Source organism: Saccopteryx bilineata, chromosome 4, assembly GCF_036850765.1.
Source record: "Saccopteryx bilineata isolate mSacBil1 chromosome 4, mSacBil1_pri_phased_curated, whole genome shotgun sequence".
Classification (NCBI taxonomy): domain Eukaryota; kingdom Metazoa; phylum Chordata; class Mammalia; order Chiroptera; family Emballonuridae; genus Saccopteryx; species Saccopteryx bilineata.
In genome coordinates, this window is record NC_089493.1 from 41,069,125 (window position 1) to 41,089,371 (window position 20,247).

The 20,247-nt window shown below is 41.1% G+C and overlaps 1 protein-coding gene across 2 annotated transcripts in view; it reads left to right on the plus strand.

Moving 5' to 3' along the window:
* RTN1 (reticulon 1) overlaps nt 1–17,872 on the plus strand; it is a 213,250-nt gene extending 195,378 nt beyond the window's left edge. For both annotated transcript variants that reach the window (XM_066276382.1, XM_066276383.1), the window contains 6 exons: nt 9,474–9,681; nt 11,664–11,802; nt 13,232–13,301; nt 13,823–13,869; nt 13,955–14,013; nt 17,059–17,872. In XM_066276382.1, the coding sequence (XP_066132479.1) occupies nt 9,474–9,681; nt 11,664–11,802; nt 13,232–13,301; nt 13,823–13,869; nt 13,955–14,013; nt 17,059–17,101 (566 nt within the window). In that variant the 3' untranslated portion in view covers nt 17,102–17,872. The remainder of the gene's footprint in view (nt 1–9,473; nt 9,682–11,663; nt 11,803–13,231; nt 13,302–13,822; nt 13,870–13,954; nt 14,014–17,058) is intronic.
* Nucleotides 17,873–20,247: the final 2,375 nt, after the last annotated feature.

Consider the following 20,247-nt stretch of genomic DNA (forward strand, 5'->3'; position numbering starts at 1 on the left):
ATTGAAAGCTAATGATTTGACAATAGTTGTTTTAAAGTCATCTTCTTCCAAGGTGACAATAATAACATGTTTAAAAAAACACTTTGATAATTATAATTATATTCCAAATGTATAGCATATATTTCAAATACAATAACATTGTTAGGACTTTTATAACTTAGAAGTATAGAGTTCTATTTCCTCCAAATATATTTGAGTTATCTATATTTTAAACTTAAATCTGAGAAAAGTTGTCTTATTATTTCACACAATCAAATAATTAAAAATTTTTTTATTTATTGCCAAAGGGGCAGGAAAATAATTCAAACATCACCTACAAGCTCTTTGCACAGACTGGTATTAATTCTGAACAAATGGGAAGTACAATTACAACAAGTTTGCATTTTTAGAATTGATTGCAGTTCAGCTCATTTCACTGGGCATGCTTCAAATGTGGTCATATTGTATGTCTTTTTTTTTTTTTCATTGAATTTACTGGGGTGAGATTGGTTAATAACATTATGTAAGTTTTAGATGTAATGTTACATAATCATCTGTACACTGCACCACGCATTCACCACCCCAAATCAAGTCTCCCTTTATCACTATTTATCTCCCTCACCCCCTTTTCCCTCCTCTAATCACCACACTGTTGTCTGTGTCCGTGAATTATTCTTTTCTTTGCTTAACCCCTTCACCTTCTTTACCAAGCCCTCCAACGTCCTTCCCCTCTGACAGTTATCAGTCTGGTCTCTGTAACTCTGGTCATATTTTATATCTTGTCTTGAGATACATTCCATCAAACTGCAAATCAAATCTATGTAATAGGGGTCAAGAAAGCCACAATGTTTTATTGAATGAAACAGAAGTACAAAGAGAAATCCTTATCCTTATCTTACATTTTTTTTAGTTCAAGAAATATTTTTGCCATATGGTCAAGGTCAAAAATTTAAATATACTCTTTTTTTAATTTACTTTTATAAATTACCAACAGGAGTCTATCTCCATGGTTCTTTTCTATTCCAATACAATGATGGATATTTAATGTGTGACCCAGATTTAAGATTTTGCCACTAATTATGACTGATGACCACAACCAAATGAACACCTGATATTTTGAAACAGCCAGAAAGCTTAAAGAAAGAAAAAGCATTCGAAAAAGCATTGAAGACATCCATTATTCAATACCTTACAAATTTTTCTGGGTCCCCCTCAGCAACCATGTGCCCACAGCCTGTTTTTCTCTCCATATGGCCATCTCTTCCTTTGATGCCAGTTGCCCTGTGAGACTCCTGCAAATGAGCCCGTTTGCTGGAGTGTTAGCGGGAGGAGCTGGCCACACTGTCTTCCATACTGGGCCCTGCTGTTTCATTTCTTGGCCAAGCCCACTCTATCACTGTGACAATGGGCCTAAGCATCGCTGTGTTACCTTTGTGGCAAAGAGAGAATGTGGGCCTAGTGCTTGGAATGGGCAGAGAGATACACAATCAGCTGTTTTACAGAATTCCCAGAAACATAAGAGCAGTTTCTGCCTTCCATCCAGTCTGAAGGGTAGTCATTAGAAGAATGTGTTAGCTTTTGTCTCCTGTGGAGGAAAAGTACCAGAGATTGTTGCTGGCTGTGGGTTTGGTAATCAAATCCTTCATTTTTCGTTGTTATACCAAAGCTCACGTAGAGGAGAGGATCAGCCATGTGGGTTCAATGCTCCGCTCTTTTACTGTCTACACAGAGCACATGGCTTAATACCTCTCCCTTTCAGAACATCTGCAGAATTATTGAAATGTCTAGAAATAGTGTTGGCATTTTTCTCTTGACAGTATATTGGCTGCATTAGGAGAGGTGAAGGAAAGGTCCGGAAATGTAATCACTGCAGGTGTTTTCTCAGCGAAAGTCCCTTCCAGCAGTTTCCTCTCTGGGCTCAGGGGGCCTGAATTAACATTTAAAGGTTTCATTTATGTAAGAGACTTTTCAAGGCAAAGAAAGCTCATGAATTTGTTGACTAGGAGCTGTCATCTTTGAAGGTCTCTATGTATAAAGTATTTTTGTACATCTCTTTCCATTACATTTCTCCAGTTTGGTGGCAAAATGAAGCAAAGTTAAAGTGAGGAAGGTTCCTGTTTCTTCTGGTTAACTGTTTGGGATGATATTTTGTTTGCCTCATGAAAATCAGAGAAACTGGCTTTTCTCTACTGCTTTGGACACTGAGTTGTAAAGAACTGAGTTTTTTTTCTAGCCTTCTGATTTTTTTTTGAAGGTAGTCGATTATTACAATCAATTATTGGAAGCTTGTTAAAAAGTAAAAGTCATGCCATTTTCCAACAATCCTGTTGTTGAAATGCTGATGTTACTTACCTATGAATAGGATTTTCTCATTTTGGCATTAACTTCTCATAGCAAGTGATGCAGTGCTACCAGAAATCTTTTTTTTTAGACCAATGTGGAATACAAGTAAGTACAGTTCAGAATAAAGTGGAATAATGCAGATACTTGTGCACGATTTATTGCCATTTTATATCACTGATACCACATTTTTCCTTATAAATAAAATATGAGTATCTGCACCACTGTCTTCTCACTGCATACATTTTTAATAAACTTTCTGAGTACTGCAGCCACTATTGGATCATATCATAGAACACATTTAAAATAGTTTCACAAACAAAAAAAATTTGGACTGCATTAAAGGGTTTTTTTTTCCCTAGAAATTTGACGTAGCGTTTTATTTCCATGTAGCTGTTAATTAAAACCTTGGCTTAACTTCTGTGCTTCTCTTCTGTTCTTGCTCAGATTATGGGAATGCAGTGACACTGATTTCAGTATTTTAAATCTGTCAACCCTGGCAGCTCAGCCTTGACTGAATCAGGGCTAAGTCAGCCCCAAGCCAGCTGCCTTGTGTGCCCCCACCTGTGGTCTGGGGACGAGGATGAGACCACCACGCCCAGCCCATTTGCCAGATTGATAGGGCACACCGATCTCTCATTTCAAAGCCAAGTGGTTTTTGGCAAAGTAACTTACAATTGACCAAACAATACAGTAATGCACCTGTTCTGGTGAGGATGTTTAGTGAATGTGTACTCCGGTGTGTAACCTCTCATCGGGCCTTTCTACAGTAGGAGGATATTGAAAGAAGAGAAAGTCTCTCTATACTTTGTTGTATGCAAAGACTACTTGGAGTAATTTATTGCAGTTATAGCGTTATTTTTATATATTTTTTTAACTTGGGTTCTAAGGAAACTTTATCCAAATATCCACTTTTCTGGATCGGGTACTATAAAGCTTCCTACACAAGCTTACATCACTCTAAGCAAAATTAAAATGTGAAAAATTGGCATTTACACAGCAGATCGGGAACACAGACATTCTCTTCTCTGATCACACTTTGTCACTTCCTACCCTTCCCACTGAATCATCAGCGCTTCGGGCCATTTGCTGGCACTCAGACCATGCACAGCAGTTGCCATTCTCCCAGCCCTGCAGCACAGCGGTCTAAACTGCCTGCTCTTCCCAGCCCAAGCCCAGGGTATTCATCTGAATTCTGTCCTCTTGATCGTTGGCTCCTCTAACCAGGCTCCTTGTGCCAGTTCACAGCCGTGGGTCAGCCCCACTGTCTACTGCTCAGACCACCCAGCCTCAAGCCCTGCTGACTGGATCCCCTGGAGATCCTCGACTTTCACCAAACCCTCTTTACTTCCTGGCAGTCCTTTACTCCATTTCTTTTTGAATTGTTACTGTATCTTTCTAGATCAGTGCTGTCCAAATAATAAAACGGTAAGTAATTTAAAATTGTCTAATAACCACATTAAAAAAAAAGAAACAGGTAAAATTAACCTTGATAACATATTTTATTTAATCCAACATATCCAGAGGATGATCTTTGCAACAAAAAGTCAATATAAAAAGCATGAATGAGATACTTGACATCCTTTTCTGCACTAAGTCTGAAATCTGACACGTAGTCTTCACTTGCGGCACACCACAGATCAGACTAGCCGTGTTCAGGCTCCGTGGCCACCTGTGGTTCATCACTACCATGTTGCACGTCAGGTCTCAACTTTCCCTCCTCTCTTCAAGCCCTACCCCGTCTGCCTCGGTCTCGGGGACCGAGGAAGATGTGAGTAAATCTACCTGCAGCTGCTTTATGTCATTCCCTTTCCAGCTCAACGCACGTCTGTGGCCACAGCCCTCCCTTCCAACTAACATTTCCAGGTTTCCCTCAACCTAAAAGTAAACTTGTTGCTACTACTCCTCAAACTACCATTCTATTTTTACCATTTTCTTTATTACTTTGAACTTCCCACCACCTTCTCAACCACAGTTGCATCCCTTAGTCTCTCTTGTCTTGGAGGTTTCCTCCACTCTCCTGACTTTGATCACCATGTCTACACCAGCCTTTGTACTAAATTTCAGTCCTATATTCCAGTTGCCTACTGTACATATTTACCTGAATCATTGGAATATGATATTACTGGCATTTAACTTACAGCTACTATAACAAACCCTAAGGGGAAAAAAAATCATTTAATTTCCAAGTTTTAAGAAAAGTAATATGGCCCTGGCCAGATAGCTTGGTTGGTTAGAGCAGTGGTCCCCAACCTTTTTTGGGCCACGGACCAGTTTAATGTCAGAAAATATTTTAACGGACCAGCCTTTAGGGTGGAACAGATAAATGTATCACGTGACCAAGACAAGTGTCAAGAGTGAGTCTTAGATGGATGTAACAGAGGGAATCTGGTCATTTTTTAAAAATAAAACATCGTTCAGACTTAAATATAAATAAAACGGAAATAATGTAAGTTATTTATTCTTTCTCTGTGGACTGGTACCAAATGGCCCATGGACCAGTACTGGTCTGCGGCCCGGGGGTTGGGGACCACTGGGTTAGAGCATCGTCCTGAAGCGCAGAGGTTGCTGGTTCGATTCCCATTCAGGGTACATACAGGAACAGATTAATGTTCCTGTCTCTCTCTCTCTCCCTTCTTCTCTTGCTAAAGTCAATTTAAAAAAATTAATACACAGCCCTGGCCGGTTGGCTCAGTGGTAGAGCGTCGGCCTGGCGTGCAGGAGTCCCGGGTTCGATTCCCGGCCAGGGCACACAGGAGAAGCGCCCATCTGCTTCTCCACCCCTCCCCCTCTCCTTCCTCTTTGTCTTTCTCTTCCCCTCCCGCAGCCGAGGTTCCATTGGAGCAAAGATGGCCCGGGCGCTGAGGATGGCTCTGTGGCCTCTGCCTCAGGCGCTAGAGTGGCTCTGGATGCAACAAAGTGACGCCCCAGAGGGGCAGAGCATCGCCCCCTGGTGGGCATGCCAGGTGGATCCCGGTCAGGTGCATGCGGAAGTCTGTCTGACTGCTTCCCTGTTTCCAGCTTCGGAAAAATGAAAAAAAAAATTAATATGCATTGTGTGTAATTGTCAGCCTCATCTCAATCGTGGAGCCTCTTCCATCACCGCCCCAGGCTATGTCAAAGTACCTACCCCTACTTGATGTCATCACATCAGAACCTGGAGGTTTAAAACCAAGTGTCAACTTTTCCCGGAATCAGTTCACCCTCAGATATCCTATTTTTGTCAGTGATATTAATCACTCAGTCACCCAGCTTTGAAATGTTGCTTTTCACCCTGAATTAGCTCTTCCTCCTTTCTCCCACAGCTAATTAGTCACCATTCTTGTCGACTAATCCCTCATAATATTTCCCCTTATCCACCCTATCTCCTTCACAAGTTGTTCACCTTGTTCACAAACCATCCCACGTCCATTGTCATCAATCCCACTACTATCCCTTCCTTGAAATCAACTTCTACCACCTCCGACTACACAACATATACTATCATTGATGCAGTGTTTTAAAAATGAATGTCCAATCTTCCCAGCTAGATTCTTAAAGGCAGGAACAAAATTTTATGATCTCTTCATTCCTGTGATTATTAGATAAATAAATGAGCCATAACTATTTACTGCTGATAATGAGTCACTTAAAGTTTTATTTTAAATATCTAGCTCTGGAAGCAAATTTAAACATCAATCAGGTTGCCCAAATTAATTTTGCATACTTTTAAGGACAGTTAACGTATAACCATATGTGTAAGAGGCAACTGTTTTGTTACGGAAAAAATCATCAAACTCGGGTTTTGATCTTGTTTCTCCTGTTACTAGTCAGTTGGCAAGTTTCTCGGCTTTTAACTTTCTCACCTGTTATATTGATGTTCCCCCTTATATGTGGGGCATACGTTCCAAGAGCCCCATGGATGCCTGAAACCTCAGATAGTACTGAACACTATATGTACTATGTTTTTTCCTGTACATGCATATCTATGATAAAATTTAATTTGTAAATTAGGCACAATAAGAGATTAATAAGAATAACAATAAAATAGACGTTATAACAATATACTGTAATAGAAGTTAAATGAATGGCTTTGGGCCAGTATTAAGTAAAATAAGGGTCACTAGAACACAACCACTATGATACCTTTACAGTCCCCAGGATAATGTAGAGGCTACTAAGTGACTAACAGGTGAGTAGCATCTACAGCGTGGATACACTGGATGAAAGGATGATTTATGTCCCAGGTGGGACGGAGCACAAGGATGCAAGATTTCATCACACTATGCAGAACAGCATGCATTTTAAATTTTGTGAGTTGTATTTCTGATCATTTCCATTTAATACTTTTGGGCCATAGTAGATCATGGAAAGCAAAGCCGTGGATAAGGGTGAAACTGCTGTACACCTGTCTAGTGGAGTTTATTATAAGATTTAAATGAGATACTATTTGAAAGTGTTTTGAACATTTCAGAATCTACGTAAATAGATAATTGTGTCACAAAGTGCCTGAATCATCCCATGATGTTCTGAAATAAATCTTCTGTTAACCTCACAATTAGAAACCTCCAGCAATCTTAGCGAGTTGACTAAAAGACCTGTTGTGTCATGATTCTGTACCAAATGCATGCTACTTTGTTAATAATGCTCTCTGCTCAGTTTCTTCAAGTAAAGCTGGGACCTGATGCCTGCCATTCTAGAGCTGTTTAGACAGGAGTCCGAGATTCAGAAGGCTTTTCTAGAGGATATCATTGTAAATGGTGGTAAGCAATTCGATAAGTGACAACTCACTTAAAAATAGCAAATTCTATCTCCTTCTTGCCTGGAAACTACTTGCAAGGTCTCCCATGCCCCTTGACATTTCAGAGGGAGGTTGGTACCCCTAGCCTTCAGAGTACTCCCCTTAGACAAATCATGTCATCTTGTAACTACAGTTGACCCTTGAGTAATGCAGGGTTTAGGGACATCAACCCTTGAGCAGTTGAGAATCAGCCTGTAACTACAAGTAGGCCCTCTGTATCTACTGATTCCCAACCAAGGATTGAAAATACAGTTGACCCGTACACAGCACAGGTTTGAACTGCTCGGGCCCCTCTCACTCAGATGGGACTGAGACAAAATAGGGGCTTTGGGGCAACAGTGTTTTTCTTGTACCCCAGGAAACCTACTTGTAGAACTGACCCCACTCAAAAGAGAAAAAAAATTTTTTGTTTCACCCCAAAACATGCTTGTGATCTTCTCCTCTACTTCTTACATTGCCACTGTGTTGTAGAAAAAATGGAGCAAGTTTTTTCCCAGAGATATGGCTGGCTACAGTAATCTTGCTGAGTTCATGTCATTGGTGGGCCAGGTCGTGGTGGTGGGTGGGGAATAGCAGGGGATGGATGATAGATGAGCTTAAATTCAGTTCTCTCTCAGGCTCCAGATTGCTGGGGTAGCCACAGCCTGTTATAAGAGGAGCCTTTCCACCTTTCAACCACTGATTTACTCTCTAGCCAGCTCTTGGGGTAAGGGTGCTGTTGCTGGTTAATTCTTTGCTCTGCAACTTTCTTTACATCCACACTACAGTGTCCGGGTTGTCACTAGGCTATGGGACCTTGTCAGACGGTTCTTTCAGCTAGTCACACACCTGTTGTATGATGGGAGCTGCTCTCTGTTCTCTTCTACAGTTTCCTTTAAGCAGATGACTGGCTAAGTCTGTAAACCAGATGCTTCTGTGTACCCTGCATATGAAGCTGGCAGTGTAAGCAACTGCCATGTTCACTTGACTGTGAGATGGAAATTTTGTGCCTTGCTTTTTCTTTCTGAAAATTGATTGACACACTATTCTATAAAATGATTGTTGCAACAACATGGATGGACCTTGAGGGCATTATGCTATGTGAAATAAGACAGAAAAAGACAAATACTGTATGTTATTGCTTATATGTCAAATCTAAAATATCCAAATTCATAGAGGGTGGAACGGTGGATACCAAGGCTTAGAGGGTGAGGAAAATGAGGAGATGTTGGCCAAAGGGTACGAACTTGTAGTTAGAAGATGAATACGTTCATCTTCTGGTGAGCTAATTACACAGCATAGTGATTATAGTCACCAATACTTGGTATGTGCTTCAAAAATGCTAAGAGACTAGAGCTTCAATGTTCTCCCCACAGAAAAAGAAACTATACGACATAATACAGGTGTTAGCTGACACTGTGGTGGTGATCATCTTACAATATACAAATATATCAACATGTTGTACTCCTTAAACTTATCCAATGTTATATGTCAATTTTATCTCAATTAAAAAAAAATATCACTTGTCTAATTGGAGGGGAAATTTCCGTACATTCTTAAGCAAGGTTTCTATGCTTTTTTTTCATAATCTCCTGACTGGAATATTAGAAATATTCTCATTTTGTATCACAACTGAAGCTCCATGGCTTTATTCTTTTGAATTTAAGTTTTTTTCTAAGTTGAAAAAGGGAAATAATCATAGATGTGATGTAGATTTTTAAGTTTGTATGCCAGATTTTTCAGTCATAAAATGTAAGTGAACAAATCACATACAAAATGGTTTCATCCAAATGTCTGCTCCTGGGCTGCTGAGACAGGCTGGTTTAGGAGGCAGGCCCTCTGGTGTTCAGATGTCTTCGGTGCTGGGCAGGTCTGCGGCCGCCAGGGGCTCCAGAGGGCTCCGCCTCTCCAGACCTCTCTTGTCATTGCTGCGCTCCTCTCCCAGCAGGAACGGTTGGTATGACTGACGTGCACATCTGTGGCCACCAGTGGGACATAGAGTTGTCAGCAAGGCATCCAGATACACACACGACCAATGCTGCCCAAAAGAAGAGAACAGGTTTTTCACGGTCTTCTGTATTTTCAGTGTAGTTTCAGTCACACGATTTGGGCCGTTGTACAGGTGGCGTAGCCCAGTGGGATGTGTTCACGGAGATGTGGTTGCTGGAGATGCAACAGCCTTTTCTTATCTGGGGATTTATGAACAATTGCCAGGGATGGAAAAGACTCTTCCAGCCCAAAATGGGATGACAGCAAGTGCCCTGGGCACAGCCCCGTTTCCACTCGCTGTGTTTAGGGACCGGAGGCCAGTGAGAACCTGCAGTCCGCACCCCCCACCCCCGACCCCCGGGCCGGGGCAGCCGTGCTCAGTGCTGCGCTTGTGTCTCCCCCGCAGCTATTGACCTGCTGTACTGGCGGGACATCAAGCAGACCGGCATCGTGTTCGGGAGCTTCCTGCTGCTGCTCTTCTCCCTGACCCAGTTCAGCGTCGTGAGTGTCGTGGCCTACCTGGCCCTCGCCGCGCTCTCGGCCACCATCAGTTTCCGCATCTACAAGTCTGTTTTACAAGCCGTGCAGAAAACCGACGAGGGCCACCCGTTCAAGTGAGTGCCGCAGCCAGAGCAGCCCTTGCCCAGCCGCTCACGGGCTCTGTGCCCCTACCTGTTTCACCCCGCTGCTCTTCGGGCGGTGTTTGTCCGAGTCCCAGCAGGTCTCCTAAAGGGTCTCCTTTAGCACCCTGTCTTAGTTACTATCTAATATTCCTGGTGAATTTCTACAACTCAGTTATCTATTCAAACACAATGCTTTATTGATTTTTACATATTTTAATTACTACTAATTACGTATGTAATGTTTAATATAAGTTTATATCATATAAATTTAAAATAAATTTAACATTCATGTTATATTTAATTTTTACTAATAGTAATCATGATTCATGATATGTCTACAATGTTTTATAATCTAAAAAAGTGTTTCAAAAACAATTAATCCCCCCAACTCTATGAAGAAGGCAAGAGCATTGTGATCTTTATTTACAGATAAAAAATTGAGGTTCTAAGAAGTCAGGTGACTCAGCCAAGGTCACGTGGCCAGGAAAGAACACGAGCCAGAACCAGGGTTTTTGAGTTTTTATTTCTATACTCTCTCTATATAACAATCAAGTTACAGGGGCAACTTATCCTCCATTTGGTTTACTTCTTCCAATACCCAGTATAGGACCAAGAGTCTAATTAGAGTTTGTTCAACTACTTTATCTTTAAGAGACCCTTTTAAACTGTAGAACTTTTCTTTGGCTGATTGTTTTGATCAGTAAAAGAAATATTTGACTCAGTACATTTTGAATCAAAACATATTATTTAAACAAATTAATATTTTTATATATTTTTTCTAAATGGGAGAAAAGCTAAAATATTTAAATGTAAACTCCCTAAAGCTCAAGCCAGATGCTGTTTTTCTTTTTTCATTCCAATTCCCAAAGTTAGGTAAGCGCTGTGAGAACTTAGGGATATCCTCTGGGTGGACACATGGAGAGAGAGAGGGTGGAACTTGGCCAGACAGGAGGAGAGACTGATTTGCATGTATTTGAGGAGCTTGGTGTCTCTCCCCAGGAGTTAAATTTAACCATCTGAACAAATGAAAAATGCAGTTAGTAAAGATACCTCTCTTTTTTATGGGGGGTATCTTTATGTAGATGATTATCTTTTTATTTAAATTATTGGGGTGACATTGGTTAATAAGATTATATAGGTTTTAAGTGTGTAATTCTATAATATATTATCTCTATGGTGTACTGTGTGTTCACCATTCAGAGTGGTCTCCTTCCATCACCATTTATCTCCCTTAACCCTCTCCCCCCCACCCCCTTTCCCTCAGTAATCACCAGACTGTTGTCTGTGTCCGAGATTTTTTTTTTGCTTAATCCCATCACCTTTTACACTCAACTCCCCAAACCCTCTCCCCTCTGACAGCTGTCATTCTATTTTCTGTGAGTCTGTGACTATTTTTTGTTTGTGTATGATTTCACTTCTGTGAGGAATCTAATGAACAAAATAAATAAAGACACCTTTCTTAATAGAACTAGCGAGCATTTCAATATCGCTCAGCTCACTTGAGTTTTCAGAGCTCTCAGATAAAATCTTGGAAGAACTTTCCAGAATTTAAATATGAAATCTTAAAGAGTTTTAGATGACAGATACTAATCGGCAGCTAGGATTTTTCCAGATATTTCAACTATTTAAAAGGATACTTCAGGTCTACTCAGCCAAGAAGAAATGAGGACTTTCACGATTATCTGGTGAGCCAGGGATCTCTCGAGAATTCAACAAATGAGCTGATTGTAAACAGTTGCTCTGACCTGTCAGCCATGCTACAAGGCTGTCATTAGGAGACAGCAGCAACCACAGCACCCCAGTAGGTGCCATGAACCTCGTGTTCCCCAGGAACTGGGAATGGTGCCCTGCAGCCCACTGGCTGGCATACACCCCCCAGGCTGACCGGCTGTCACGCTCAGAGAAAGAAGGAAAGCTTAGCTGTTTTGTGGTTCCCTCTGACAGAGTGTTCTGCGGGGATGGTTTGTTGACAGGGCCTACTTGGAGCTCGAGATCACCCTTTCTCAGGAGCAGATTCAGAAGTACACGGACTGCCTGCAGTTTTACGTGAACAACACGCTTAAAGAGCTGAGGAGACTCTTCCTTGTCCAGGACCTGGTGGATTCCTTAAAAGTACGGTTGCTTAAGCTGTTCACTCAACAGTTTTGTTTGTTTTCTAAGGGGACAATTTAATAAACCCAAACCCACATAATAGAGAATAAGATGCAAGTGGTAATAATACCCTAGAGTCAGAAAACTTCCAGCTGTATGGTACCATGGAGCTCATCCAGTCTAATCCCTTCATTTTACAGATGTTGAGACTGTGGCTCAGAGAGGCTAAGACACTTACCTGAGGTTGCCCAGTAAGTCACTGACTGACAGAGCTGGGATCAAAGCCGGGTTACACAACATCTAGTTCTGTACTTGTAACATACCAGGTTGCTTCTCCCTACCATTTTCAATTCGTCTGCCAATTTTCTAAAATTAATTTTAAAATAAAAATCTAGTTTGAGGAATGTGAAAAACACTGTGCTTTTCCATTGAAAGAAACTCTGGGGTCTGCTAATAGTTCAGTGTCTTTACACTGTGTGAGCTGTGAGACTGAGCCCAGGAACGCAGGGCCCTCGGCACCTGGGTGTAATCCCTGGTGCTCTCATCAAACGCACCTTATTTCTTTGACAGAGCTGCTTTAACCACCTGACCACTCTGTGGCTTACAAATAAAATTATAGTCCATCAGTCATGATTGGCAAAACCCTAGCAAGATTGTTGTGACTTCCCTGGGCTCCCAGAGCACCTTGTCCACACTTGACAGGGATCTTGTACCACGGGATGCCCAGTAATTGTTCAAGGAAGGGCAGAAGGAAAAGTGGGTGATGTGACCTTGACCCTCAAGGTGCTTTTCTGGACTAACAACTCACCAAGTAAAGTCTAAGGAGAGACACCAAGGAGATTACAATTACTTACTGTGGGGCTCTTAAGGCATTTCTATTTGTGTTTGTAATGTAAATATTGTGGGCTAGAGGCAGGGGTCAGCATACCTTACCTGTAAAGAACCATGTAGTAAATATTTTAAGCTTTGTGGGCCACATAATCTCTGTTGTCATTGTAGCAGGAAAGCAGCCAAAGACAATATATAAATGAATGGCTGTGGCTATGTGCCAATAAAACTTTATGAATGCTGAAATTGAGTTTCATATCATTTTTACATATCCCAAAATGTTACTCTTGTTTGATTTTATTCGACCATTTAAAAATGTAAAATCCATTCTTAAGTCATGGGTCCACACAAAAATAGGCCAAGGACAGCAGATTGCTGACCCCTGCCCTAGATTATTATTTCATTGAGTCCCTCGAATCTTATAACAGAGCCACCCAAAGTGTTCTGAGAAAAGGCAGTATCCCCTTTCAATATTCTGTGACAGGCTTTAAATGCTCCAACAATTCCTGTTGAAATCATGATACATTTTGCCTCAAATTCTAATAGAAAAAGAAGTCAATGAAATAAGACTGTTGTTCTCTGTCACGGTTTTAGAAGCTTTGATAATCATTTCACTTTTCAGTTTGCAGTCCTGATGTGGCTCCTGACCTACGTTGGCGCTCTCTTCAATGGCCTGACCCTGCTGCTCATGGGTAAGAGCAGACAAGCGTGTTGTCTTCCTTCACACACACACTCTGTGAGCGCAGAGCTTCCCGGGCTGTTAGCTGGCACTGATAGGTTCCCAAGAACAAATACCAGATATCTCTTGAGTGTGGAGTATTTCCCCGACCATAGTTCAATAAAGAGTATGGTATATTTTACACATTAATAATGAACTTCTTAGTTTGTTTTTTCTTTAACCACAACTGATTTTTGTTTTGTTTTTGGCTTCTATATATAGTATATCTGTTTGCAATGGCAGTTATGGACCCAAATCCATTTTCATCTTGGGAGGGCACAGACTGCCTTCATTCTAAGGATAATGACTTAATATCTGTGAAGGGCTCAGTATCCCTTTGTTTTCCTTATAAACTGCTCTGTCATCTTTTATCTAGAATGCTAGCTATTGTAAGTAATGCTATGATATCATATAACTATATAAACTTGTAGCTATAAGCTTATAGATACTGATAACTCTCAGAATTTTAATACTTTCATTTGTTTTTCATCCCAGCTGTGGTTTCAATGTTTACTCTACCTGTAGTGTATGTTAAGCACCAGGTAAGTTCTATGTGATGTCAAACATTCACATTACATTTTGACCTTGTGAACTTTGGATGTGCTCATAATTTCTTCCTTGTTATAGGCACAGATTGACCAATATCTGGGACTTGTGAGGACTCACATAAATGCTGTTGTGGCAAAGTAAGTTGCGCAGTGCAATTTATACAAAGGAGAGACTATCTTAAGCAGGTGTATGAGTGGATGAGGTAGGGGTAATAAAAGGATAATAAAATGATAGGTGATTTATGGTCATTTTTATTTTTTCATGAGAAGAGGGGAGGCAGAGACAGACTCCTACATGCACCCTGACTGGGATCCACTGGGCAAGTCCACTAGGGGCGATGCTCTGCCCATCTAGAGCCCTTGTTCCGTTGCAACTAGAGCCATTTTTTAGCTCCTGAGGCAGAGGCAGTAGAGCTATCCTTAGCACCCGGGCCAACTCGCTCCAATTGAGCCATGGCTGCAGGAGGGGAAGAGAGAGATAGAGAAAGTGAGAGGGGGAGGGGTGAAGAAGCAATAGGCGCTTCTCCTATGTGCCCTGACCAGGAATCAAACCCGGGACATCAACATGCCAGGCTGGTGCTCTACCACTGAACCAACTGTCCAGGGCTATAAATTTTAAAACTCTCAAACAAAACTTTTATTGGTTTATTTTAGGTATCGTGAAGAATGAGGTCTTTTTGACTCAATCAAATCACATATATTTTTCAATTACAGTTTACATTCAGTATTATTTTGTATTAGTTTCAGGTGTACAGACTAGTGGTTGGATGTCATATACTTTACAAAGTGATCTGATAATTCCAGTGCCCAGATGGCACTGTACATAGTTATTATAATGTTATTGACTATATTCCCTATGCTGTACTGTACATCCCTGTGACTGTTTTATAACTACCAATTTGTACTTCTTAATCCCTTCACCTTTTTCACGCAAATGCTCAACACCCTATAATCCTTTGGCAACCATCAGTCTGTTCTCTCTATGAGTCTGTTTCTATTTTGTTTGTTCATTTATTTTGTTCTTTAGATTCCATATATAAGTGAAATCGTATGGTATTTGTCCTTCTCTGTCTGACTTACTTCATGCAACACCATACCCTCTAGATCCATCCCTTACATCACAAATTGTAAGATTTTATTCTTTGTTATGGCTGAGTAATATTCTATTGTGTGTGTATGTATATGTGTGTATATATACACACATATACATACACACACAAACACACACACTATTTTTTTATCCACTTGTTTATTGATGGACACTTTGGTTTCCTCCATATCTTGGTTATTGTAAATAATGCTTCAATGAACATGGCGGGGAGCATGTACTCTTTTGAATTAATGTTTTGAGTTTCTTTGGATAGATACTCAGAAATGGAATAATTAGGTCATATGTCAGTTCCATTTTAATATTTTGAGGACCCTCTACATTGTTTTCCATAGTGGCTGCACTCATCTGCATTCCCACCAATAGTACATGAGGGTTCCCTTTTCTCCACACCCTTGTCAACACTTGTTTGTTGATTTATTAATGATAGCCATTCTGGTAGAAGTGAGTGAGATCTCACTGTGGTTTTAATTTTCATTTCTCTGATTAGTGACATTGAGCATCTTTCAATATATCTATTGGCCATCTGGATGTCCTCTTTGGAGAAAGTGTCTATGAAGGTGTTCTGCCAATTTTCTAATTGTTTGTTGCTTTGGTGTTGAATTTTCAGAGTTCTCTATAAATTTTGGATATTAACCTCTTATCATATATATCATTGGCAAATATCTTCTCCCATTTAGTAGGTTTTCTTTTTGTTTTGTTGATGGTCTTCTTCTTTATGAAAAAAAAACTTTTAGTTTGATGTAGTCCCATTTGTTTAGTTTTTCTCCTGTTTTCCTTGCCTGAGGAGCTATATCGGAAAAAATATTTCTGAGAGAAATGTGAGAGATTTTACTGTTGACATTTTCTTCTATGAATGAGTTTTAATGAATGAATGATAATAAGTTCTGTCTGGGGACTAGTTTTGAACTTCTCTGTTTATCTACCTATTTCTGACTCCTCAACCCCCAAGAGCAGAGAGCTCCCCGAGAGCAGGCACCTTCTCTCTTGTTCAGTGAAGTCCAGGGTCTAGAAGGGTGCCTGGCACAGAGCAAGGTCTCAGTCAAGATCTACATAGAGCTCATAAAGCTTTGCGCTAACAAAACAGAATGCTTCCAGTATAAACTCACCATAGAATAATGCTGCCATACTGTGAGGATCACAGGATTTTAGGGGCCTTGGAGACATCTAATCACACCCATACCCTAAAGATGGATGCTGGAGGATCAGGAGAGCTCATTAGCTGGCCTTATGTCACATGGCTAACTAGTAGTACAGTGGGGACTGACACTTGGGCTTTCTAATTCCAGTTCTGGGTAGTTTGACTATGCTAAGGTTAACCATAGGTTCCTTTACCTTGAACCTTCCCCATTTATGCTCGTTGTCTTGGAATAGTTAGTAACAGCATTCTCCTTCTCTTTCAAAAGTGTCCCCAACTGGGTGATAAATGGTCACCTAACTACATCACAGTTTCTGTAATCCTGAAATAAGTCGATATCTTTGTTTACCTAAAAAGTTATAATTTTTTTAAAAATGTGGCCTTCTTGGATCATTCATTGTCTGATTTACACGTCCTTCTTATTGCTGCATAGGAATGTGTTTCTGCAGACTCCCAGATGCAGAGCACAGACTGACAGTTGCCAGAGGGGAGGGGGGTTGGGGGATGGGTGTAAAAGGTGAAGGGATTGAGAAGTACGAATTGGTAGTTACAGAATAATCACAAAGATGTAAACTACAGCATAGGGAGTACAGTCAGTAATATCATAATAACTATGTGTGGTGCCAGGTGGGTACTGGAAATAGCGGGGAGCGGGCAGGAGCAAGGGGACCACTCTGTAAAGTGTGACTGTCTAACCTTACGCTGTACACCTGAAACATACAAAATAACATTGAATGTCAACTGTAATTAAAACTAAAGTTTTTAAAATCAATTCAAAAAGAAATGTGTTTATGGACACTCATACATAAAAATTATATTCCTCGGAATATTAAGCTACATGGTCACTTAAGCGAATTAAAGCAACAACACATAATGTCATAAAATAACTTCATTAATCACCCTTGTGATTTATTACCTTTTGATGTTGTCTTTTTAGGATTCAGGCTAAAATCCCAGGCGCTAAAAGGCACGCTGAATAAATCGGTATCCCACTGGGACGAGACACAAAACAGGAATGTCTGGAGTGGTAACACCTCTGTTCTTACATGTTACGGCAAATCGATTGTTTCTCCCCCCCCCCCCCAGTACCATAATCTTAGAGACAAACTTCAAAGCAGCTGTTTTTAGGCTGTTTCTGTATTCTTAGGATATTTGAGTCACTTGTGTCAAGCACTAAAGTATAGAAAAAAAGTGTATTAGATGTGGTTTTTAATTTCGTGTTGCTAAAAACATAAAAGTGCATGATGGTGAGAGCCCGACTCTCTTCCCCTCCTCAGTGTTCCTCCCCCCCTCTGCAATGCTTCTGTAGCTTCTAGCGTTCCCCGGGGCTAGGCCTCTCCTCCCAGTGCACTGACGCAATAGTGGAAATTGCTTTTATGTCCTTGGGTTGCTGGTTGGATTAATCTTTAATAACAATATATAGAATTGTAGACCGATGTTTTAGTGTTTTTTTCCAACGCACACAACGTAAAAATAAAAACAGTCGACCGTACTTCTATGGTGATCAGTTTTGTATAACTTAAAATAATTACATAGATGAATAAATCCAAAACAAACACGCAGTACTTTTGTTGTGTGGGACTGATGGGCTGACTTACATGTGTGGTAACTGAAAAGTGCCAGCATGTTCACTTTATTACGATTTGTATTACTTTCTCTGTAGTTCCTCATGGACTTAATTATGGACTCTGGATATTTGCACTTATGTACTTGATACTGAATGCATAAATAAATGTTACTAAATGTAAAAACATCTCCCTCTCTTCTTGTGGTCTGATCAGAAAATGCAAAAGTTGTAAGAGATGAAATCTCCTGAGGACATGCTTGGAAGGCCGAGACCACGTGCTCACTTTACTCCTGTCTCCTGGACCACATGATCCAACTCCAACCTGGTGTATGACTACTCTGGGCTATTAATAGAAATCACCGAAGAGAGTAGTAAAACTGGAAAACACTTTTCATATTATGCTATGTGGTTGATGCAGATATTTTAAGGTGATCCTAAAACCTTCCATTAGCTTCTTATAATAATATGCAACACAACTGCGGCATGAAGCAATGATAATTGCTGTGAATTCCCTCTCTTGGTAGTTATTTACTGAGCACCTACTATGTGTCAAGCACTGAGCATGGGGCTGTGAATAAGAGAGACTCTGAACTGTGTAACATAACTAACATTCGTGCCATCACCAAGATAAGTCTTCTTGCTTCTTTTGTAGAAAGTCCAGTTGCATATTTTATTTCACTGTTACTGTCAAAAGTCAAGGATGACGAGGTTTAAGTGGATGAAGGTTGTAGCAATGGGAAGCATAAAAGTAGTGGGAGAAAAAAGGAAGAGTTACTAACAAAAGCTGCCATTGACCAGTTTCGTACATAAGTTGAATAAGCACTCATGGAAATCACAAGGGCACTGGACACTGTGCCAACAGCCACGATGGGGGAGATGGGTGACAGCTATGTGGAAATGCTAACTAAATAAAAGGCAGCATGAAATAGGAGCAAGAGAGAAGGTGAACTTTGGCTTTGGGGTTGGGTCCTGGCTTCTTCCAGATAAAGAAGGGTCATTCCAGTATGAAGAAAGAACATGAACTCGGGTGCTAAGACATGCAAGTGTGTGGCACTTGCAGTGAGTAATAAGCGGGATGGGGTTGTAAGGTGCTTGGGGTGGGGATGGTCTTGTCAGGTAAGGCTGAAAGGCTGGAAGTCTGAAACCAAGGTGTCAGCGGGCTGCGCTCTTTTTGTCAGCTCTGGGGGAGACTCCCTCCTTGCCTCTTCTAGCTTTTGCTGGTGGCCAGCAATCTGTGGTGCATCACTCCAGGCACACAGGTGTCGTCCTCCTAGGTGACTTCACATCATCTGCCTTCTGTGTCCAAATTACCCCATTTTACAAGGACACCAGTTATATCAGATTAGTGCCCAACCTAACAACCAAATAAGGTCACATTCTGAGATATTGGGGTTTGGGGCTTCAACATATCATTTTGGGGGACACAGTTCAACCCAGAGCATCATCCCAAGCCTCACGCTGGCCCTTACAGCACTGTGAAGACTTTTGCTCCCATACAGAGCTCACACTTCTTTCTCCACTCGTTTCTCACTGTGAGGAATGACTGCTGAGCAGTAAGTGGGACAACTCTCTCTTACTGGAATGCACTTGAGTGGCCAAGTGCTGGGCCTTGCTTTACTACTATAGAGTTCTAACAATCCCCATGTTGACCTTGAATAGGGCATCTCCGAACACCCAAACTTTAGCACTCCCTTCTGAGTGCAGAGAAGCAGGTGGGAGATGTAGAAGAGCACCACGAGTGTCTTGGTGTTAGCCAATGTGGTAGCGGTTTGATAGGGTTAATAAACAGACTTGGCCAAGTCGAACAATAGGGTCCTTTGCCTTCAGACTCCAAAGAAAATTTATGGATGAGGCAGCTTTTAAGACAGGCTGATGAGACAAGTGTGGTTTCAATAGGCACAGAAACCACCTGCAATGCAGACTTTGATTTTGAACAGGTTGAATTTAACATGTTCACAATGTAGCTAGATGAGAATGTTTAGGCTGGTTTACAAGATTGATACTTAGAAGAGAGATTGGGCAGGAGATACAACTTGAGAGTTTACTTGTGTAAACTCGCCTGTATTCTAGAGGAGGGGTTAGAAGGTACGAAGGAAGACCAAGGAAGGAGCCCAGGCTGATCGCCTCTTTGGGAAAATAGGAGGAAGACAACAAAGGGAGCCAGGGAAGGAAGTGAAGAAGTAATATCCAGAAGCAAACAGGAGGTGAGTTTCTAAAGAAAGGTTGGGGCAACTGGATAATGGTGCCAAATTCTTCAGGAAAGGAGATGGATGGGAATGGAGCACGAGAAAAGACTATTAGAAGATGAGGAGGAGGCAGTTTAGAATTCCGGGTGAAGAAATGCGTCATAGCCAAAATGGAGACCCTACTTTTAAGAAGATTGGTAATGGGCCTGACCTGTGGTGGCTCAGTGGATAAAGCGTCGACCTGGAAATGCTGAGGTCGCTGGTTTGAAACCTTGGGCTTGCCTGGTCAAGGCACATATGGGAGTTCATGCTTCCAGCTCCTCCCCCCTTCTCTCTACCTCTCTCTCTCCTCTCTAAAAATGAATAAATAAAT